Here is a 23,849-nt window from a genome sequence, read left to right on the forward strand (position 1 = left end):
TGTGTGTGTGTGTGTGTGTGTGTGTGTGTGTGTGTGTGTGTGTGTGTCTTTCTAAACAAAGCTTTTCCAGGCTGGGACTAGCGGGGTGTGTGTGTGTGTGTGTGTGTGTGTGTGTGTGCGTGTGTGTGTGTCTGTGTGTCTTTCTAAACAAAGCTTTTCCAGGCTGGGACTAGCGGGGTGTGTGTGTGTGTGTGTGTGTCTGTGTGTGTGTGTGTGTGTGGTGTGTGTGTCTTTCTAAACAAAGCTTTTCCAGCACTTTGCGCTCTTTCCTTGGGACCTACTTCCTGAAGCAGCATCGTGGAGGAACGGGGCACTGGGTCCCTTCCACCCCCCCACTCCGCGCCCACAGGGCTGCCCAGCAAACAGGCGGAGCTGACGCTGCCCCTTCCCAGCACAGAAGCTGGCGCAGGGGCCTCTGCTGAAAAGAATGCTCCGCACACACAATACATGAGCCTGCATTTACGTGTGTACACGTCCTACCCCTGTATTCACAAATAAAGCAGAATTTCCTATGTGCCAGGTGCACCCCAAGGGCCTGGACTCTGCCCCAGGGCCCTGTCCACCGACATCCCCGCATGGTCAGACTTGGCAGCTTTAGGACACTTTCAGATCTGAAAAGGACACGTGGTCCCACTGAAAATGTCACAGGGATTTTCATTAGAATCACACCAAGTCTAGCGTGGGGGAAGAATATGGGTCCTCACGTCTGGGAACACACTTTGTCGTGCCTCCAACCCTCCTGGTGCCCCTGAGGGTCCTCCCCTTCGTGGATTTCTGATCAGAGGCGTTTCCGGCTTCAGCTTTTCTACTAGAAGAGAGACTTCTCACAATGGTATTTCTAACCGATGACTGCAGCGCTCAAGGAACTTATTTTTACAATTTTTTTTTAAAGACTTTATTTGACAGAGACACAGGGAGAGAGGGAACACAGCAGAGGGAGCAGGAGAGGGAGAAGCAGGCTTCCCGCTGAGCAGGGAGCCCGATGCGGGGCCCGATCCCAGGACCCTGGGACCATGACCTGAGCCGAAGGCAGACGCTTAATGACTGAGCCACCCAGGCGCCCCTACAAATTTCTTAACTTGGTAAAATTACCAACCATCGATTCTAACAGCTGCTCCATTAAAGACCATTAGCGCCCGGGCGACCAGGCTCTTCTGCTCTGAGACTGGCGGGCACCTCGCTCCTCCGTGCTCCCACAGGAGGGGACACCGCAGGGACCCACAGCTGCTCTCCTACACGGCCCAAACACAATCCTATGCCTGGCTTTACAATTTTTTTTTTAATGCAATATGAGGATTACATTTTTTCTTTTATTATCTTTTTAAAGATTTATTTGTCAGAAAGAGAGAGCGCGCACAAGCAGGGGGAGCAGCAGGCTCCCCGCTGAGCAGGGAGCCCGACGTGGGGCTCGATCCCAGGACCCCGGGATAATGACCTGAGCCGAAGGTGGATGCTTGCTTAACTGACTGAGCCACCCAGGAGCCCCTACTTCTAACTTTTAATATGGGTATTTTCACCCATTCATAAAATGGGGAGACCAGCAGAATGAGGTTGATTATCAATACGTGATCTTAGTCTCCCCTTAGCAAATTTGACATCAAACTACGCCCCCCACAAATACTTCAGTATGCAACCCTACATCGAACCACAGCACTATCATCACACTGACACCAGCAAAAATTCATATATATCTGATAATATCAAATCTCCCCGCCCATTCCAAAGATTTATCCTCATGGTGGGTGTGTTTGAATCAGGACCCTGATGAGGGCCACGAGTGACACTCAGCCCTGTGGCTCTCGGGCTCTCCCGTTTTGACCTTCGCCCGCAGAGAAACCAGCTATCCATCCCGTAAGCCGGCTCCCATTCTGACTCTGACCGCGGGTGGCTTGCTGGCAGCGGCCAGCCCACCCCCTGCCCACGTGGAGCCGCTGATTGGATCCAGATTCCTGCCTCCCGACAGGATGCTGTTGCCAGCCCAGCGGTGCCACAGGCTTCCGAATGCCTCCCGACAGGCGAGGCCTGCTGTCCTCTTTCTGGGGTCAGCAGCTTCTTCCACCACAGGAGCCACTACCCATGCATGACCCACCGGAAATTGAGCATTTCCTCGGCGGGGGGGGGCAAAATGGCCTTTCAATTCCTCTGCACTTTCCACCCGGAATTGCTTTCAATTATTTGATTTAAAGAAACTATTTTGGGGCACCTGGGTGGCTCAGTCGGTTGAGTGTCTGCCTTCGGCTCAGGTCATGATCTTCAGGTCCTGGGATCGAGTCTTATGTGAGGCTCCCTGCTCAGTGGGGAGTCTGCCTCTCCTTCTGCCCCTCCCACTGCTTGTGCTCTCTTTCTCATGAATAAAATCTATTCTAAAAAAAAGATTAAAAAAATAAAAAATAAATACACTGTTTTTACAGATCTACTGATAATACGGAATTTTGAAATCAGGTGTGCTAGTTTTTAAAAAAATGAACTGTTTGAAAGTTCGGGGGCGCCTGGGTGGCTCAATCGTTAAGCGTCTGCCTTCGGCTCAGGTCATGATCCCGGGGTCCTGGGATCGAGCCCCGCATCGGGCTCCCTGCTCAGCGGGAGGCCTGCTTCTCCCTCTCCCACTCCTCCTGCTTGTGTTCCCTCTCTCTGTCAAACAAATAAATAAAGTCTTTAAAAAAAAAAGTTCAGGAGATTTGCTTCACAATATGTGAATATGCTTAACACTACTTGAATTGTACACTTAAAAACAACAGATATGGTCAATGTGTGTTTCTTATCACAATTTAAAACACGAACTGGGCCAATGTCCATCTTTTCCTAGCTCCGATGAGGTTTCTTACATAGGAAATTACATATTCTTTGACATTTTCCCTTCAGAGATAGTAATTTTTTCAAGTTGTCCTGTGGCTATTCTTTTTCTTTTTTAATTTTTTTTATTATGTTATGTTAATCACCATACACTACATCATTAGTTTTTGATGTAGTGTTCTATGATTCATTGTTTGCATATAACACCCAGCGCTCCACGCAGAACGTGCCCTCTTTAATACCCACCACCAGGCTAACCCATCCCCCCACCCCCTCCCCTCTAGAACCCTCAGTTTGTTTCGCAGAGACCACAATATCTCATGGTTTGTCTCCCCCTCCGATTTCCCACCCCCTTCATTCTTCCCCTCCTGCTATCTTCTTCTTTTTTTTTTTTATTAACATATAATGTATTATTTGCTTCAGAGGTACAGATCTGTGATTCAACAGTCTTCTACACTTCACAGCGCTCACCATAGCACATACCCTCCCCAATGTCTATCACCCAGCCACCCCATCTCTCCCACCCCCCACCACTCCAGCAACCCTCAGTTTGTTTCCTGAGATTAAGAATTCCTCATATCAGTGAGGTCATAGGATACATGTCTTTCTCTGACTATTTCACTCAGCATAACACCCTCCAGTTCCATCAGTGTCGTTGCAAATGGCAAGATCTCATTCCTTTTGATGGCTGCATAATATTCCATTGTGTATATATACCACTTCCTCTTTATCCATTCATCTGTCAGTGGACATCTTGGCTCTTTCCACAGTTTGGCTATTGTGGACATTGCTGCTATAAACATCGGGGTGCATGTACCCCTTCGGATCCCTACATTTGTATCTTTGGGGTAAATACCCAGTAGTGCAATTGCTGGATCGTATGGTAGCTCTATTTTCAACTTTTTGAGGAGCCTCCGTACTGTTTTCCAGAGTGGCTGCACCAGCTTGCATTCCCACCAACAGTGTAGGAGGGTTCCCCTTTCTCTGCATCCTCACCAACATCTGTCGTTTCCTGACTTGTTAATTTTAGCCATTCTGACTGGTGTGAGGTGGTATCTCACTGAGGTTTTGATTTGGATTTCCCTGATGCCGAGCGATGTTGAGCACTTTTTCATGTGTCTGTTGGCCGTTTGGATGTCTTCTTTGGAAAAATGTCTGTTCATGTCTTCTGCCCATTTCTTGATTGGATTATTTGTTCTTTGGGTGTTGAGTTTGATAAGTTCTTTATAGATTTTGGATACTAGCCCTTTATCTGATATGTCATTTGCAAATATCTTCTCCCATTCTGTCAGTTATCTTTTGGTTTTGTGGACTGTTTCTTTTGCTGTGCAAAAGCTTTTTATCTTGCTGAAATCCCAATAGTTCATTTTTGCCCTGGCTTCCCTTGTCTTTGGCAATGTTTCTAGGAAGAATCTGCTGCAGCTGAGCTCGAAGAGGTTGCTACCTGTGTTCTCCTTTAGGATGTTGATGGACTCCTGTCTCACATTTAGGTCTTTCATCCATTTGGAGTCTATTTTTGTGTGTGGTGTAAGGAAATGGTCCAGTTTCATTCTTCTGCATGTGGCTGTCCAATTTTCCCAACACCATTTGTTGAAGAGACTGTCTTTTTTCCATTGGACATTCTTTCCTGCTTTGTCGAAGATGAGTTGACCATAGAGTTGAGGGTCCATTTCTGGGTTCTCTATTCTGCTCCATTGATCTATGTGTCTCTTTTTGTGCCAGTACCATACTGTCTTGATGATGACAGCTTTGTAATAGAGCTGGAAGTCCGGAAATGTGATGCCTCCACAGCTTTGCTTTTCTTTTTCAACATACCTCTGGCTATTCGAGGTCTTTTCTGGTTCCATACAAATTTTAGGATTATTTGTTCCATTTCTTTGAAAAAAGTTGATATTTTGATGGGGATTGCATTGAATGTGTAGATTGCTCTAGGTAGCATTGACACCTTCACAATATTTGTTCTTCCAATCCATGAGCATGGAACATTTTTCCATTTCTTTGTGTCTTCCTCAATTTCTTTCATGAGTATTTTATAGTTCTCTGAGTACAGATCCTTTGCGCCTCTGATTAGATTTATTCCCAGGTATCTTATGGTTTGGGGTGCAATTGTAAATGGGATCGACTCCGTAATTTCTCTTTCTTCTGTCTTGTTGTTGGTGTATTGGAATGCCAATGATTTCTGTGCATTGATTTTATATCCTGCCACTTTGCTGAATTCCTGGATGAGTTCTAGCAGTTTTGGGGTGGAACCTTTTGGGTTTTCCACATAAAGTATCGTATCATCTGCAAACAGTGAGAGTTTGACTTCTTCTTTGCCAATTTGGATGCCTTTGATTTCTTTTTGTTGTCTGACTGCTGTGGCTAGAACTTCTAATACTATATTGAATAGCAGTGGTGATAGTGGACATCCCTGCGATGTTCCTAACCTTAGGGGAAAGCTCTCAGTTTTTTCCCATTGAGAATATTCACTGTGGGTTTTTCATAGATGGCTTTTATGATATTGATGTATGTACCCTCCATCCCTACACTCTGAAGAGTTTTAATCAAGAAAGGATGCTGTACTTTATTAAATGCTTTTCCTGCATCTATTGAGAGGATCATATGGAAGAATCAAGAGGATTCTTGTTCTTTTATTAATGTATTGTATCACATTGATTGATTTGCAGATGTTGAACCAACCTTGCAGCCCAGGGATAAATCCCACTTGGTCGTGGTGAATAATCCTTTTAATGTACTGTTGGATCCTATTGGCTAGTATTTTGGTGAGAATTTTTGCATCCATGTTCATCAAGGATATTGGTCTATAATTCTCCTTTTTGATGGGGTCTTTGTCTGGTTTGGGAATCAAGGTAATGGTGGGCTCATAAAACGAGTTTGGAAGTTTTCCTTCCATTTCTATTTTTTGGAACAGTTTCAGAAGAATAGGTATTAATTCTTCTTCAAATGTTTGGGAAAATTCCCCTGGGAAGCCATCTGCCCCTGGGCTTTTGTTTGCTGGGAGATTTTTGATGACTGCTTCAATTTCCTTATTAGTTATAGGTCTGTTCAGGTTTTCTACTTCTTTCTGGTTCAGTTTTGGTAGTTGACACATCTCTAGGGATGCATCCATTTCTTCCAGATTATCTAATTTGCCAGCACATGGTTGCTCATAATATGTTCTTATAATCGTTTGTATTTCTTTGGTGTTGGTTGTGATCTCTCCTCTTTCATTCATGATTTTGTTGATTTGGGTCATTTCTCTTTTCTTTTCGATAAGTCTGGCCAGGGGTTTATCAATCTTAATTCTTTCAAAGAACCAGCTCCTTGTTTCGTTGATCTGTTCTACTGTTCTTTTGGTTTCTATTTCATTGATTTCTGCTCTGATCTTTATGATTTCTCTTCTCCTGCTGGGTTTAGGCTTTACTTGCTGTTCTATCTCCAGCTCCTTTAGGTGTAGGGTTAGGTTGTGTATTTGAGACCTTTCTTGTTTCTTGAGAAAGGCTTGTATTGCTATATACTTTCCTCTTAGGACTGCTTTTGCTGTATCCCAAAGATTTTGAACAGTTGTATTTTCATTTTCATTGGTTTCCATGATTTTTTAAAATTCTTCTTTAATTTCCTGGTTGACCCATTCCTTTTTTAGTAGGATGCTCTTTAGCCTCCATGTATTTGAGTTCTTTCTGACTTTCCTCTTGTGATTGAGTTCTAGTTTCAAAGCATTGTGGTCTGAAAATATGCAGGGAATGATCCCAATCTTTTGGTACTGGTTGAGACCTGATGTGTGACCTAGGATGTGATCTATTCTGGAGAATGTTCCATGGGCACTAGAGAAGAATGTGTATTCTGTTGCGTTGGGATAGAATGTTCTGAATATGTCTGTGAAGTCCATTGGGTCCAGTGTGTCGTTTAACGTCTTTATTTCCTTGTTGATCTTTTGCTTAGATGATCTGTCCATTTCAGTCAGGGGAGTGTTAAAGTCCCCCACTATTATTGTATTGTTGTCAATGTGTTTCTTTGCTGTTATTAATTGCCTTATATAACTGACTACCCCCATGGGCATAGATATTTACAATTGTTAGATCTTCTTGTTGGATAGACCCTTTAAGTAGAATATAGTGTCCTTCCTCATCTCTTATTACAGTCTTTGGTTTAAAAGCTAATTTGTCTGATATAACGATTGCCACCCCAGCTTTCTTTTGGTGTTCATTAGCATGGTAAATGGTTTTCCACCCCCTCACTTTCAATCTGGGGGTGTCTTTGGGTCTAAAATGAGTCTCTTGCAGACAGCATATCGATGGGTCTTGTTTTTTTATCCAGTCTGCCTGTGTCTTTTGATTGGGGCATTTAGCCCATTTACATTCAGGGTAACTATTGAAAGATATGAATTTAGTGCCACTGTACTGCCTGTAAGGTGACTGTTACTGTCTATTGTCTGTGTTCCTTTCTGGTCTGTGTTGCTTTTAGGCTCTCTCTTTGCTTAGAGGACCCCTTTCAATATTTCTTATAGGGCTGGTTTCATGTTTGCAAATTCCTTTAGTTTTTGTTTGTCCTGGAAGCTTTTTACCTTTCCTTCTATTTTCAATGATAGTCTAGCTGGATACAGTATTCTTGGCTGCATATTTTTCTCATTTAGTGCTCTGAATATATCCTGCCAGTCCTTTCTGGCCTGACAGGTCCCTGTGGATAGGTCTGTTGCCAATCTAATGTTTCTACCATTGTAGGTTACATCTGTCTCTCCCAAGCTGCTTTCAGGATTTTCTCTTTGTCTCTGAGACTCGTAAGTTTTACTATTAGATGTCGGGGTGTTTACCTATTTTTATTGATTTTGAGAGGGGTTCTCTGTGTCCCCCGGATTTTGATGCCTGTTTCCTTCTCCACATTAGGAAAGTTCTCTGCCATAATTTGCTCCAATTTGCTACCTTCTGCCCCTCTCTCTCTCTCTTCTTCTTCTGGGATCCCAATTATTCTAATGTTGTTTCGTCTCATGGTTTCATTTATCTCTCGAATTCCACCCTCGTGATCCAGTATTGTTTATCTCTTTTTCTCAGTTTATTTTCCATCATTTGGTCTTCTATTTCGCTGATTCTCTCTTCTGCTTCACTTATCCTAGCAGTTAGCGCCCCCATTTTTGATTGCACCTCATTAATAGCCTTTTTGATTTCAACTTGGTTAGATTTTAGTTCATTTCTCCAGAAAGGGTTTCTCTAATAACTTCCATGCTTTTTTCAGGCCCAGCAAGTATTTTCAAAATCATTATTCTGAACTCTAGGTCCGACATCGTACTAATGTCCGTATTGAGTAGGTCCCTGGCAGTCGATACTGCCTCTTATTCTTTGTGTTGAGGTGATTTTTTTTCCGTCTTGTCATTTTGTCCAGAGGAGAAGAGATGAATGAGAGAACAAACAACGTCCCCAGAAAATATTCTCTAAAGAAATCAGAAAAGACCTGAAACCAGGAGAAAAGAAAGGGAAAGAAAGAAAAAAGAAAAAGAAAAAGAAAAAAAAAGAGAAAGATAAAAACAAAAACAGAACAAAACAAAAAAACAGAATATGATCAAATATGATCAGGCTGGTGCATAAATCAGTGCCACACACTACATTTGGGGTGTATTTTGGTCTGTTAGAAGAAAGTGCCTCCCAAAATTTTAAAGAAAGGAAAACTTACATATGTACAAAAATAAGGGTTAATACAATGAAGGGATGGAATATGACTGTAAAGATGAAAATTATAGAGCGCCTGGGTGGCTCAGTTGGTTAAACGACTGCCTTCGGCTCAGGTCATTATCCCGAAGTCCCAGGATCGAGTCCCGCATCGGGCTTCTTGCTCAGCAGGGAGTCTGCTTCTCCTTCTGACCCTACCCGCCCCCTTGTGCTCTCTCTAATAAATAAAAAATTAAAAATTAAAAAAAGATGAAAATTATAAAAGATTTTATAAAAGGAATTGGTTTTTTTTTAAAGATTTTTTTTTATTTATTTATTTGAGAGAGAGAGAAATGAGAGACAGAGAGCACGAGAGGGAAGAGGGTCAGAGGGAGAAGCAGACTCCCTGCTCAGCAGGGCCGGGACTCCAGGATCATGACCTGAGCCGAAGGCAGTCGCTTAACCAACTGAGCCACCCAGGCGCCCTATAAAAGGAATTGTTAAGAAGTTGTTTGAAAAAAGAAAGAAGAGAATTTTAAAAAAAAGGGAGAGAATGTGATCAGGCAGGAGACTAGAACAAAGCCATACACTAGAGATTTAGGGTATATTTTGATCTGTTAGAAGAAACTGTATCTCAAAATTTTAAAGAGAGAACAACTTGTATATATATATATGTGTGTGTCAAAAATAAAGGTAACTACTATGAAGGGAGAGAATATGACTCTAAAAATGAAAAATAAAAATGCTTTTTAAAAAAGGGATTTATTTAAAAAAAAGGGATTTATATAAGATGTTGGGGGAAAAAGAAAAATTTAAAAAAAAAAGTTAAAAAAAAATAACTTTGAAAGACTAAAGAATCATGGTAAAAATTCCCCTAGCTCTGGAGTTCTGCCATTCTCATTGATTGGTAAACTTGGTCTTGGCTGGCTGTTCGTGCTGATCTTCTGGGGGAGGGGCCTGTTGCCGTGGTTCCCAAACGTCTTTGCCGGAGGCAGAATTGCCCCGCCCTTGCGGGTCCAGGCTAAGTAATCTGCTCAGGTTTGCTCTCGGGAGCTTTTGTTCCCTGCAAGCTCTCCGTACAGCTTTGGAGGACGAGAGTGAAAACGGTGGCCTCCCAATCTCCGCCCAGAGGAGCTGAGAACTCAGGGCCCCGCTCCTCAGTGCGCCCCCAGAGAAAAGCAGTCACTCCCGTGTCCCCGGTCTCCGGCCGCACTCCGTGCTCACCCGGCCTGTGACCGAGCGTTGCTATCTCTGGCACCCGACCCCGTGTGGAGTCTCCAAACCCAGCAGATCCCTGCGGTGCGCTCCCGGCGCCGCTCCTCCTGGGGGAGGAAGGGGAGTCTCCCCGGATCTGTCGCTTGTTGGGTCCCTGCTGGAGGAGCAGTGGCCCGACTGGGCCGCGGATCACAGTTTATGGCAACCCCGAGCTGAGAGCCCGCGCCTCGGCTCCGTCTCTGCAGCCGGCTTCCCCGCTCTGATACCTGTGAGCTCTGGCGCACTCAGGCACCCCCGGTCTTTCTGTGACCCCGAGGGTCCTGAGACCACACTGTCCCGCGAGGGTTCCACCCCCCGCTTAGCCACTGCAGCGACGTCCCTCCGCGGAGCCGACTTCTAAAAGGTCCGATTTTGGGCTCCGCGGCTCTAGCACTTGCCAGAAGCGGCCGGCGGAGGCCCCTCCCCCGCCGTCTATCCTCCCGAATATCGCCTCGGATTCACTTCTCCGCACGTCCTACCTTCCAGAAAGTGGTCGCTTCTCTGTCCAGAGAGTTGTTGCTATTCTTTTCTTCAGTCTCCTGTTGAGTTCGTAGGTGTTCAGAACGGTTTGATCCCTATTCAGCTGAGTTCCTGAGACCAGACGAAATCTAGGTCTCCTACTTCTCCACCATCTTGCTCCGCCCCCCCCTTTAAAATGTCTTTAGATTTCAATTTGTATAGTTTAAATTTCTCCTGACGTTTCAATGGTTTCAGCAAGATTTTAAAATTAGCATTTCTTTGAAAATAGTATAACTTGATTTATTCTCTTATCTATTGTTACCTAACCTTTATCATTTCATACTATCCAAACTTTCCTTAAATATGTGCCACAGAGTGATTTAATTTCTTGTACTTTACAGTTAAGTTCTGAACAACGTAGAAGTCAGGGGTGCCAACCCCCACCCACGAAGTTGAAAATCCATGAATAACTTCTGACTCCCCAAAGAGCCCAAATAACATAAACAGTCAACTAACACATATTTGTATGTATATCATATACTGTATTCTTACAAAAAAGCTACAGAAAAGAAAATGTTAAGAAAATCCTAAGAGAAAACACATTTAAAGTACTGTACTATATTTATCAGAAAAAAAGCCTATATATAAGTGGACCCACGCAGTCCAAACTGTATTGTTCAAGAGTCAACTGTACTTTCAAAGAATTAACTTGCAGATTAGATTTGTCAACTTTTTTTTTTTTTGCTTTTAAAGAAATAATTGTCCTATTTTTATGCTAGTAGAAATGTGGCACCAAACTGAATGTGGCCAGTCCTTTTAAACCAAAATGTCCTCATATTTTAAGTTACTGAGTTTTGCTGTTTCACTGGAAGGTCTAAGAGTCAGTTTTCCATGCAGGGTTTGCACTTGTCAACAAATGCCTTCATTTTTTAGAGGAGAGTGGCACAGACTGCTGTAGCCTTCTTCTGTACCCTCACCTTACTGCTGCCAACAGGTTCTAACAAACAAAACTGGCGGTCGGGGTGCCAGATGTGTAATGTCTAACGGTTCTTTCTATCCTATGATGAACTTTTTTCCTGGCCCACTTCTGTTCTATCCCTGATAAAAAAGACAATCCACAGTTCGCCTTTATGAAGATGCTGCCCACAAAACTGACCGTCCAACGAGCACCTCTCCTGGGCTCTTGCAACAACATCCCAGGGTGCAATATACCCAGGGTCCCATCTGTCCCAGCTATAGGGAGTATGGCAAGCTGGAGTCTCGAAACACATGCAAAAGTGTGACAGAGTGGACCACACCAACTCTGTCCCTGTCAACAACAAACTCAAGAAGCTGCCATTTATCCAACCAATGTGTCTTCACACCAGGGACAAACAGTGGGCCTAGGCTCAGCCTTCTATCAACTTCCTGGCCACCCCTGCCATCTGTTTCTGAAGGCGGCAAGTGCCCAGTCATCAATACTAACTCCCAACGCCTTCCTACCTGCCAGTCTTTTTCCATACCTCCAAGGCGTTTTAACAGAGAAGTCTTGAGAAGCCCTATCAGGGGCTGCAAAATGGACACCATCTTAACCTCAAAGCTGCACAGATCACAGTGATTCCAGGTACTTAAGGGAGAGCCACTGCATCCAGGGGTGCCCAAGCTGAAGCCCTGTGACCCACCACATACCTCTTCGTCACCAGGCTCCATGGGCTGGCACAGCCAGGGGGTGTCCGCCAGCTTCCTCAGTTGCTGGTCCATCTCTGTGAGAGCAGCCCCAAGCCGCTCTTTCTGAGGGGGATCCAGCTGCTGCTCCAGGCAGGAAGGAAAGAGAGACACAGCTGGTTATTAGCAGTGAGGAGCTGGGGCCACAGCAAAGCCCCCATGCAGGCATGCAGTCTGCTTCAGGGAAAGCGATCTGTTTCTCAGACAGTTCTTACAAAAATTCCTAAGGAAACTAAGTCATACAACACTGGCTAAGGGGCCAAATTCAGAACCTCCCCTTCTAAGTAGGATCAGGTGAGGAAATTAAAACTCTCCTTTCATAAGTACTGGAACAAACCAAGCTCGTCTGAACACTGAATGAGCGGCGCTGACACTTCACCAACTCCGGTCTCCCCTGAGGCCACTGTGTCAGGAAGAGGACAGGAGCGGACCGCCTGCAGCAGAGGGCAGGAAATGCTGAGCCAGCAAAGCAGCAGTCATCACACTCAGAGGAGCAGACGATTTTGAAATGAAGAACAGAGAACACGGAAACTAGCTTTTCGGGGTGGTTCTCCAGATGCGTGATCTTCAGCAAATCACTCTACCTCCTTGACCTCCACGTCCTCATTTTTTAAAACAAGAAGGTTGGCCAGGCCACCCCTCAGGTCTTTCCTATTTTAGCTTCTGCAGTGCGGTGAAACCCGACCTGCGTGCTCGCCCAGGGCTGCCTCATCAGCCAGGTTGGCAGGGCTGAGTGAGGAAGGGCGACAGGGCAGTGCGTCTGAGAACAGGGCCTGCCTGCCTGCTCACAGGCAGATGGCTCCACGCCTGCGGATTTCTAAGGCAGAATTTCGTGTGCAATGACAAAGGTGGTTCTGTCCACAGGAGTCTAACATGCTAGAGATGATGTGGTTGAGATGTGGCCAGAGGGTTTGAGAACCAGCCATATGGCCAGATCAGATGACCTCCACGGCCCCTTCCAACACTGAGTCTAGAATTCTTAAGGCCAGGAACACCAGGCTAAGATCTGCTGCCCTCCACACAAAGGTCACTACATGCAGAGTGAGGGCCAGCCTCTCGGCTTACCAGAGCCACCTTCCCAGCCAGCAGCAGTTCCGTCTCACTGCGCAGAGCTTTGATGTTATTCACCATTTCCAGGACAAAGCTGCAGTTCAGCCCCTGGGAGGAACCAGAATGACACCCATGTAGAAGGCCCAAGGGCTACAGGACTCCAGAGGAGCAAAACCTGAAAAGCACAGGCACCTCTGTGGTTCTGGGCTTGCCGTACACTCGGTCCATGGACTTGGAGCTGGCATTGACGGCATGGGCAAGTTCCTGCTCCATGTCCTGATGGGACTGAGCTATCTCCCGGATACTAGAAAGAAAGAAACACAGCACTCATCAGACCAGAGGAAGGGACAGCCTATAACATCACCTCGCTCAAAGACAGGCCCAGGTCCAGCCCAGAGGGCCAACGCAGACACAGCTCAGCCAATGGCAAACAGAGCAGGTCTTAAAGGGGAAATGTGACACCAAAATCCAAGTTTTTCCAGAAACTCAACCAGGGGAGGAAAATACCCAAAATGAGACTCACACCCTGTAAAATGGCAAGCTGACAGGAAGCACGGTTTGTAGGCCTGCTATCCGTGGCGACAGCTGATCGTTCCTGAAAGGGGACTTTGCCTCCCCACTCTATAAATGAGGATGACAGGACCCTTCTCTGTGGGGACGATCCTGGTTCAAAAGGCTCAGACCCCAGGACACGGACCCAGGCAAGAGTCCCTTGCCCGAGGGACCCACACAGATATAGGGTGGTGACAGGCTCAGACACAGCAAGAGCACCAGAGCCGACAGAGGGGGCACACAAGTCAGGGGAGCTGGATGAGGAGCCACTTGTCCTACCCTGGGGAAAACCAGGGGCAGCTGCTGGACTTTAAACAAGACAATGATGGCAAGTCCCCACCTACGGGGCTGCCACAGGGTTTGAGGGGACAAGAATGAAGATAGAAGGAAGCTAGAAGCCCGTTATACAGTCAGGAACTGAGAAACAACGTAAGAAGTGAGGTCATCGAGCCCAGACACTGATTTGGCCATGGGGGGCGGGGGGGTGGCAGTGGCAGAAGTGGAGACAGAGGACACAGCGCAGGCCATGCTCTCAGGGGTGTGGACCCAGAAGGACCATGGAACCAGAAGTGCCTACCAGAATCCTGGGAGAGCCACCAACCCACAGGCTGAGAGCCTGATGCTGGGGGAAAGAGCAGGAGAAGAACCGCCCAGAAGGGCAGGCAGAGCCCAGAGCCCGCAGGGTGGCAGTGCTCCCAGCGGAGCAGAGGAGGAGGAAGCCACAGAGCAGCACAGAGGCAAAGTCAAGGAGCACCAGGCCAGCGTGCGGCCCCCGGGGGGTGACCAGGGAGGGGAAATACATTGAAAACCAGAACCAGATGGCGGCCGAAGAGGGTCACGGGATCTGGCAGCTGAGAGGGCACAGATCACCAAGCTGAACGACCCTTCCACAGTGGCGCACGACAGCAGCCGGTGCCCGGGCGGTGGGGGGGGGAACGGACGGCGGCGGAGTGGGACCACCGTGCCAGAAGGTCGTCGCCAGTGGCTCCAGAAGGCACTTCTCAAAGGCAGAGTAAAAGAAGGAAATGCCTTTGGGTACTGGTGGGGTATTTACTTTCTAATAACTACAAGGTTTGTTTTTTTTACTAACAAACCTGCTCTCTGGGATAAAGCAGAAGTGGCAGTAAGAATCCAAGATAGGTTTTTACATCTGTGAACTGGCTCTGAAAACACCTGTGGATTTTAAGCTTCCATCTACATCCACTCCAAGCACTCTCTGAAAGTCAGTTAGCGGAGATGAACCAAAGCCAAGGGCCTGCAGAAACCCCAGCTGGGCCCTGGTGAAGGAGGCAGACTGGCACATGAGCCCTGGCAGGAGGGACGCCACGCCGGCAGCCCAGCGGTGAACATGGGGCCCCGAGGCCGTCAGGGGCCCAGGGGCTCCAGCCGGGAGGAGGCTAACCTCACAGGGAAGGCGAGGGCCCACCTGTGGATGAGGGCTCCCGCCGCCTGCCCGAACTGGTCCATCTGGGTGGCCTCTTCCTCAGACAGGATCTCCGGGTGCAGAGAGAAAGATGGAGCGCGAGGAAGTTCACACTTCTGCTTGTCTTCCCAGGACTTAAGCGTGTTCTCAAATGCCTAGGGCACAGGATGGCGGTATCACACGGTGCACCACTCTCTCGAGAGGCAGGCACATGTCCAACAGCAAACACTGCTGGGATACTCGCTGGACCACAGCCAGAAAGGGAGAGACACAATTCTGTTTCACACTGAGGAGTGGGAATGGTCCTGGAAATTACACCCCTGTTCACTTAAGCTCTGTGTCTAACAAAAGTAAATTCCTAGAACGAAACACTAGAAACTCTGGGTCTTCTCCGAGAAGGTGCACAGGTGTGCCTGCAGGTGAGCCCTGGGACCAGAGTGTTCTCTCCGGGTCCCCGAAGGCAGCCTTTCTTACCCTATCTCTGGTAAGCGTCTGTGCCCGGTTCTTGTGGATAATCCGAATGTATCCTGGAGGCTGGATCCAGGCCTCTCCGTCCACCTGCACAGGTACGCCCTCATCCCCCAGGATGGAAATCTTCACTGTACGACACTGAGCAAACATCACAGCCGTTACTTGGGCACCGCGCGGAACCAAGGAGCTAGGGGCTGTCTCTCAGCCCTGCAGGAGCCTTCCTGTCCTACGTGCTCTTGCACACATCAGCTGATGGCTGGGGGGATATCCCGCCCACTGCCGACCACCTCTGCGGTCAGAGCATCCTCGTCTGGGACACAGCTCATGAAGCCCAAGGGTCTGTCCCACCCTCCCCGTCCCCTGACCCAGCACTGCACCTGAAAACACAGCGAGGAGACCTCAGTGGTCAGATACAAGCACCAGGCCCGGGGTGGAGACTCATGACCAGCAAGAGCCATAGGGCCCTGCACAGATGCAGACACTCCCAGAACAGGGTAAACCCCTCCCAAAAAGTGGTTAACGATGCACTGTTTCTCTTCTCAACAAAAAACACTGCCCAAGAGTTAATATCATAAAACTCAAACACCCTACCCTATGTGGGGGCAGACTAAAGCTGGAAGGACTGGAAAGTCACTGTGTGGGCCTCAGGTGAGCTGTTATCAGCGTCCCCGCTTCATTATGCATTAAAACACTGCCCACCCCAACCTATCACCAGAAATAAGCCCCCCCCATCTCCCCTCTCCAGCTGGGCCTTAGAGCAGCAGGTGAGACCCCGCTTTCTCCACTGCTCACTGCTCGGCCTCCGTTCCCAAACTCAGGATGCAGCTGTTGAAAGCCACAGGCATGCGCCGAGTCTGGTCGGGCTTGTCTCATCTCATCCCACCTCAACAGAAGGGGGCAGGTACAGTGGGCACCCAAAGAGAAACCAGGGCAGGGAGCTCAGGCAGGATTCAAGGGGGCCCCAATTCTGAAAGAGTGTCGTCTGTCAAATACAGCAGGGGACAGAGGGCTCTGGCCCAGGAGACAGGGCCGTGGGTGGTCCTGGAAAACCACCCATTCTCCTGGGCTCTGTGCAAGGAGTGCACTGATGCAGGAGACTGGTTCTGGGCCAGGCCCTGCCTCTGGGCCAGGCCCTGCCTCTCCAAACTCGTGGGGGCCAGACTGCCTCCCAGGTCCCTCCCACCTGCAGGACCATGGCCGGTACCTGGGCGATTCGGTGATGCTGCAGCTTAATGACACGAGACACAGCCATCTGCATGCTGCCAAACACAGCGACCACCTCCAGAATCTTATCATCGAATGACGGAGCTGCAAAAGTCTGCAAGGACCAGTGTTAAGAGCTGACCTCTGCTCCGAACTTCCCCGCACACCCCTCGGTGCTCCCTCGCTGGACTGCTGCTCTGGTTACAGACAGACAGGGGCACTACCAGGGTGTGGTGTGTCCTAACTGAGAAGCAGCTGTGGGGCAAATGCATTACTGAGGGGGTTTCTAGGAGAAACCCCAAAACCAGCTGCGGGAATCAAATCTCTGAGCTGCCACGGACTAGCAGTATGACCTTGAGCAAGTCACTTAACTTCTTTTGTCCTCGGTCCCATCATCTGTGAACCGAGGACCGAGGTACCTCTTGCCCAGTGCTTTCAACAGCTACCAGAGCACCTCAAATGTGCAGTTCACGTTCACTATTTCTGTTAGCTATTATGTATGAAGGAAACCATGTCCCTGGTTAAAGACCATCAAGGCCTCCCACAGTTCTTAGCAGAAATTCCAAACTTCTTCCCTGGATGACACAACCCCACCTGGTCTCAAACCTGTCTGCATTTCACCCATTGCACATCGTCAAGGAACTTTCTCCATGCCACATCCTGTCTCACCACTAAGCCTTCATGTACGCTGTTCCAGCAACTCCCTGGAACAGCCTCCCCACCCCGTACCCTACCCCCACCTGACCTGGCCAACCCCAAGTCTTCTTTCAGGCCTCAGCGTAGATGTTCCCTCCTCTGAGAACCCTTCCCAGACTGCCCCAAATTGGGAGTTGGGCCTGGCTTCCGCATCACGCCTATACCCCTGACCACATCTGTCCTGCTCGGCTTCTCTTCTCATGGGCAGGGGGACCCTATCTGTCTTGTTCTCCACTGTACTCCAGCTGCCAGCACAGGCGAGGAGTGCCGTCCCTACCTCCGCACCACTACCTGAGCCCCGAGAGGCAGCATGCTCCACTGGGGCCTGACGTGGTGGGTACTCCTTGAAGAGATTGCCCACACCCCCCTTGGGCCCATGCCACCCAGGACCCCAGTACGTACATCATCTTCCTTGGTGCCCCCCCAGAAGTTGGTCCCTCCAGCATAGCTGGGAATGTTGAGGACAGCAATCCCCTGGAGGCTGGGGAGTGGAATGGGTCGCCCGTCACACTGCGCGGCAGAAATGCCAGAAAAAGAAAAAAAAAGACAGATGCACAGCATCGACCTGGTCCTTCCTCACCAGCAATCCCCCTGCCACCCCCGGCCCGGGCTGGGGGGTCCACGGCCACAGCTGAGCTCTCAGCGAGGGCCCAAAAGGGCAGAGGGAGTCCCCACCCAGCTAGAAGGGCCAAGAGGAGACCAGAGGGGCCCCTGACTGCCTGCAATTGCAGGAGAGCCCTCCCGCTCACCTCCAAAAGGACCTTCTGCTCCAGGTTCTTGTAGGTTCTGTGCAGCAACTCTTTGGTTCCAAGAACCCCGTACCACATCATATTCTTGGTCCGACTCCTGCAGGCAGAAAGCAAAGGACTGACAGGATCTCAGCTCTCTTCATACAGTGAGCTACAGTCGCCGCCGTGAGCTGCAGGAGTGCATCTGATCCCACACCGGCCAGATGCAGCAACCACTCTCAGCACAGACACCTCAAGGGAAGGAAGGGCATTTCCTCGTTATAGGTCTGTGTAAGATATGCATAAAGAAATACATCTGTTGATGTAAAATTCTGCTGAAAAGTAACACTCCCAAGAAAGTAACTTACAGACATTACAGAACCTCACAAAAAAACTGATAATGATTTTTTCTAGCTATGAAATTATGTTTACCGTGGAAAATCTGGGAAGTGCAGAAAAGCACAAAGGAGCAAATGACCCTCACAACCCCCACCTCTCTACGTACGGATAAACCTTTAGTGTACTTCCTCTACGTACGGATAAAACCTTTAGTGTACTTCCTCTACGTACGGATAAACCTTTAGTGTACTTCCTCTACGTACGGATAAACCTTTAGTGTACTTCCTCTACGTACGGATAAACCTTTAGTGTACTTCCTCAATCTTTCACTTACAGGTCAAAGAGCCGGTCTCCAGTCTCCCGACCGACTCTGTTCACTTGGCCCCGCAGCCTGCGTCTCGAGGCGGGACTGAGCCCAGTGGGCCACCTCCCCACCGTTGCCGGACAACTTAACCCCTCCGACTGGACCCAGCCACTTCCCTCTCCTGGGCTCTGTCAATCATGTGGCAGTCGCCCCTTCGCACACGCTTCTTTACAGACGTTTCCAGTTCCTTCTTTAAGACAGACTCCTAGAAATGGAATTCCTCTTAGACCTTTACAAAGCTCTTGCTACAAACTCAAGGAGTACCCTATCAGGGTCCCACGGTTCTAAAAATGTATCGTGCATGGCCCTGTTCACCTATTTTACTCTGTTAAACTATGTGCACTCTAACGCCTTTTTAGTTATTTTTCAACTAACAGGGTTATTTTTAAATGATTCGGGCTCACCACCATGAGCTGTAGAACAGAGATGTCCCTGGGGGCTTCGGAGACAGTCTCCACCACTCACGAGCCCCAGAGCTCAAAGGTTTCTTGAATTCTTATGCTTGATTTTGTTTTCCGAGAAATTTCCAACTACACAGCACTTGGGTGATCATCAGAACAAGTCCTTAGGTGTGTGAGCCCCTCCCACCCAGCTCCCCCAGTGTCACCCCTCCAAGTGATAATGGCACCAAATGAGCAGGGGGCACACGGAGCAAGTGTGCAGGCTCTCTGGCAAGGGACACCCCCCCCCCCGACTCCAACGTCAATGGCTATCTCTGCCCAAACTCATGGCAGCTGCTCCCTCGCTAGTTCTAGAATGTCAGAGCTCAAGGTTTCCTCCTCCAGGGGATTACTGAGGGGTGAGGTGAGAGATGTTAACTCCCTGCTTCACTTCTCATGTTCCCATGGAGGAGATAGGATCTCCACTTCAACCCAGGAGGAAACTTGCCCATTTGTCTCCATCCCCTCCCTCGGCGGGCAGCGGGGAGTAGAGGTCATTTAGGGGAAGAAACCGAACATCTCCAGGGACAGCCCTCGGGCCTCTCATGTGGCTACCTTTCTGTGGAGGGGCATCCTCTCAGGGGCTCTGTGGGGAGCCGACAGGGCCGCCCAGCTCTGTCCGGTGGTAAGGAGCACACAGAGCCGCCACCAATGCTGCCGGGGACTCAACGTGTCGGGCACAGTCACTTCTTAGCACACTCTGTCACCTGGCCCTTTACAGCAGCACCGTGGACTTACAACTCTCCAGACTCAGACCCTTCCGACTGACCGCACTCACTCATTTTCTCATGTGGAATCTGCCATGACCACGCCAGCCCTGAGGGGGGGGACGCCTCCTCCAGGCTGGCCTCCTGGACTCTGACCTCGTTCCACCCACATCTTGTAAAAGCACCTCCCTTCCCAACAACAAGGCATTCGGGCTTTACATATGCCTTCTGCCTTGGCACTCTGCTGACTCTAGAAGTCACCTCACTCCCGGGAACGAGAAGCAAGGACGATGCAAAGGGCAGGTGTGCACACAAGCCGCTGCCTACCTGCACTTCTCTGGGTGCTCATCACGCTTGTTGTTGAAATCCAGGGATATCTTCGCATCCAGGCCGATGCCAAAGTAATTGTTCATGACACACTTCTCTGTGTAATACTCTCTGCAAAGGGGGTTTCAGACCAGTGAGAACCACCTGGGTCACTTCACAGCCTCCCAACCTCCAAGCATTTCTCCCCGAGGGAAAAACTCATGCCTTGTCCTTCAGGAGCAGCTTTACTGACCTAGAACTCACAGACCACCCGATGTACCCATTTAGAGTGTAGGACTCGGTGATTTTTAATGTACTCGGTCATGTAACCATCACTACTATCCATTTTAGGACATCTCATCACCCCAAAAGTAAGCTGCCCCCCCCCCCCAGCCATCAGCCCCCAAACCCTCCCCAGCCCTGGCAACCATGAATCTGCTTTCTGTCTCGTCTCCATGGTGTGCCTACTCTGCAAGTTTCATATAAGTGGAACCCACAGTGTGTGGGCCCTTTGCGTCTGGCTTCTTTCACTGAGCATAATGTTTTCAGGGCTCATTCGTGCTCAGGGCCTCATCCCTTCCAATGGCTGAGCAGCACTCCGCTAGAGGTGTGTGAGCACCGGTACGCACGCTGGGGTAGACACGCTCTCCCTGACACAGTCTGGGCCACGGGGAAACTGGGTTTTGCGGTACTGCCAGACTGTTTCCCAGAGCAGCTGCGCCATCTCACACGCCCACCAGCGATGTGAAACCCGACGGTGTCTGCAGCACATATACCCACGCGTCCTCAACTGTGGGTTTCAGAACATGCCTCAAACACCCCTAGGCCCAATCACAGCTGTCTCTAAACGTGGAAATGCCCATGCCAGCCCCCATGGCAGCACCTCCCTTCCCTCTGTCCTCTGCTGATGAGACTCCTTTCACTCCAGCTTCTCAGCCTCCCCTCCCCCCAGCAATCACCGAGACTACAGGGGTCACAAAGGGGCTCTGTGGACCCTCCTTTCCCTCTAGGGCAGCTGGCTAAAAGGAGGAGTCCCTGACCCTCCATCTGGAAAGGGCAGCAAGGAGAAAAGTGCATGCCTGGCATTCCTGATGGCAGTTCCCACAAAAACCCCAGGGAATACCGCCTGGCTCAGAACCCTGCCACCTTTTAGGTTAACAGGCGTTTGAAGCCTGATTTGAGAAGCAATCATCACGTGGATGTTTTTATGACACATCTAATCCAAGTGCCTAACAGCTTATCGAGAGCAAAGCTCAAGACAGAACTGTTTTCTGAGCAAAAGACCACGTGCTGACCAGTATTTATAGGTCCTGGGAAGAGGGAGGGATCCGATCCAGAAAAACAGCATTGGGACAAAGGAAGGAGAATGGAGAGACTGGGCACAGGGACCCAGGAAGTGGGAGGCAGCCAGGCCCCAGAGGCTACTGCAGGCAAAGGCGGAATGACCACAAATCGGGGGAACCCCCCGAGCCACAGCCCTGGCATGCCGCCCCGCATGGAGGGAGGAGAGCAGCCCGTCTCCCCAGGCGAGTCTCGCCCTATGGAAGACGACAGGGGGGAAAGACACGGACACCTAAGCTTCCAGGTGCGGGACTTCAGTGGTCTCAGGCGAAGGGAACAAATGAAGTATCTAGCTCGGGAGGCCGTGTGGGTACTGCTCATGGAAGGCCACGGCTCTGGCCTTACTGAGGAAAGGTGTTGGGGAGGGTCAGGATCAGAGCGGGGCGGCGGGGTGAGGGGCAGGCACTCAGCCGTGGCAGGTCCGGGACGAGGGCGCGGATATGTCTGGGCAGGCCAGCATCAGGCAGCAGGTGTCTGAACCGAGGCCACTCTGCACACTTCTGGCTCCGCTCTCCAGAAGCCCCAGAGTCTGTGCAAAGCTGCACATTCCTGTCACCCTTCCAACCACCCCTGACACACGTGACTAGCAACATTCAACCCACTGCCACCAGCCACACCACCCAGACCTTGCCATCAGCCAGCAGAAGGGAAAATCTGGAAGACCAGGCTTTCAAACACCATTTGTCTCTAACGGCCTCCATACACACAAGAACTGCCGTGTCAGAGTCCTCGATGCCTGAGAAACAGGGCAGAGGACACAGCACCAGCCCACAGGGCAGCCTGGGAGCCTTCTTCCCCGCGGTCCCCAACGCAGGACTGTATCTCCTAGATTCGGCCCCGGAACCTAGGCCCCTGCAGGAGCAGCAGGGGAAGCGGGGGAAGGAAGGGCGTGAGGACGAGGCGCCAATGCCAGGCCAGCCAGGGTCCTGGGGAGCGACCATGAAGAACAAGGGCCGAGTCAGCTCCCAGAAGAAGCTCCTGAACCTACAGAAAACCTCAGACCCTGGGGGATGTTCAGGAACCAGCGACGCGGGACCCGTGCGGGAAGCTGGGAGACGCTTAGCTGAGGCGTCACAATTTCTAGGTTTTCCTTATCAGCTAACAGAGCTGGAAAAGGATCACCTAGTCAACTGTACGGGAATTCCTGCGGCCAATTCCAAATCTGTTTTCTGGGCTCCAACATTCTTTTAACAACATGCTCTCCTGGTTTACCCCCATACTCACAGGTTTTCTGGTTCCGAGTTAAAGGGATCGGCATTAATTAATAAGCGACTGATGACAGAACCTCCAGGCAAGGAACCAGACATCCCAGCCCGAACGTCTGTAAGGAGGAAACAGGAAGAGACGGCGGGTCGGAATTCACTGAATTAAGAGAAGCTTGTGTCTTCCAGGCCAAGGCACATGTATTCTTCAAAACATTACTGGAATTAAATTATTTCTAAATAATGTACAAACAGATCCAAATTTTGACAATTTAAGTGTTTCAGGTCAAAAATCACCATCATAGGGCGCCTGGGTGGCTCAGATGGTTAAGCGTCTGCCTTCGGCTCAGGTCATGATCCCAGGGTCCTGGGATCGAGTCCCGCATCAGGCTCCCTGCTAGGCGGGGAGCCTGCTTCTCCCTCTGCCTCCGCCTCTCTCTCTCTCTCTCTGACCCCTCTGCCTCTGCCTCTCTCTCTCTCTCTCTGACTTTCATGAATAAATAAATAAAACATTTAAAAAAAAAAAAATCACCATCATAAATCCCTATTCATGGAGCAAAAACAAACACACCGGGTGGCAGAAACCACCACCTGAAGACACAGTAAAGAACAGTTTATAAAGACCGTACTCATTACATGTAAGAAGCTCCACCGAAATGCTCTCTCAGTACAAGTAATCCTAACGTTCAGTTGTAGGGCTTTGTGAGGCTACATTCCGGAGTCATAAACAGGGAACAGCCCAAGTGCCCAGAATCCCCAAGGAACCTGCACCAACTTACAGATTTTAAGTCATAAACATTAAGGCAGAGATGGAGCTCTGCTTTTAAACGTTCTGCCAGTTAACCCCTTCTGGTGACAACCATGTCTCCGATTAACCAGACACATCTCATTAGCCCATGCCCCAAGGGCTTCTGGAATGTTTTTTCCACTCAGTTGAGATTCACCTAGAAATTGCCAAATCATCTATGGGAGCAGATGGCGTGGCGTGCTCTCTGCCGGGCCCAGGAGGCCTCAGGAAGTCACCTGAAGCTGGTTAGGGGGCTCTTATCGGTAACCCCAAGCCCCTGTGCTACTCCTTCCTTCGGCAGACACAGAGTACTGCCACAGTGCCTCTGGAGGGAAGGTTACCTCGACCCTAACTTGGGCAAAATGAAAGCACAGACAGAGACACCACTTTCCTGGTGGCCAGTTGTGCCCTC

The 23,849-nt window shown here is 49.4% G+C and overlaps 1 protein-coding gene across 7 annotated transcripts in view; it reads right to left on the bottom strand.

The window, feature by feature from the left end:
- Window positions 1-23,849, bottom strand: part of DGKD (diacylglycerol kinase delta) — a 98,153-nt gene that overhangs the window by 5,364 nt on the left and 68,940 nt on the right. For all 7 annotated transcript variants that reach the window (XM_073876996.1, XM_073876991.1, XM_025889293.2 and 4 more), the window contains 10 exons: window positions 22,673-22,769; window positions 20,129-20,239; window positions 17,973-18,069; window positions 17,626-17,733; window positions 16,529-16,642; window positions 15,328-15,462; window positions 14,857-15,008; window positions 13,071-13,182; window positions 12,894-12,986; window positions 11,793-11,912 (listed from right to left, as the gene is read on the bottom strand). In XM_073876996.1, the coding sequence (XP_073733097.1) occupies window positions 11,793-11,912; window positions 12,894-12,986; window positions 13,071-13,182; window positions 14,857-15,008; window positions 15,328-15,462; window positions 16,529-16,642; window positions 17,626-17,733; window positions 17,973-18,069; window positions 20,129-20,239; window positions 22,673-22,769 (1,139 nt within the window). The remainder of the gene's footprint in view (window positions 1-11,792; window positions 11,913-12,893; window positions 12,987-13,070; window positions 13,183-14,856; window positions 15,009-15,327; window positions 15,463-16,528; window positions 16,643-17,625; window positions 17,734-17,972; window positions 18,070-20,128; window positions 20,240-22,672; window positions 22,770-23,849) is intronic.

Source organism: Callorhinus ursinus, unplaced genomic scaffold, assembly GCF_003265705.2.
Source record: "Callorhinus ursinus isolate GAN/ISIS: 27379988/994484 unplaced genomic scaffold, GSC_fseal_2.0 scaffold2, whole genome shotgun sequence".
NCBI classification, from domain to species: Eukaryota; Metazoa; Chordata; class Mammalia; order Carnivora; family Otariidae; genus Callorhinus; species Callorhinus ursinus.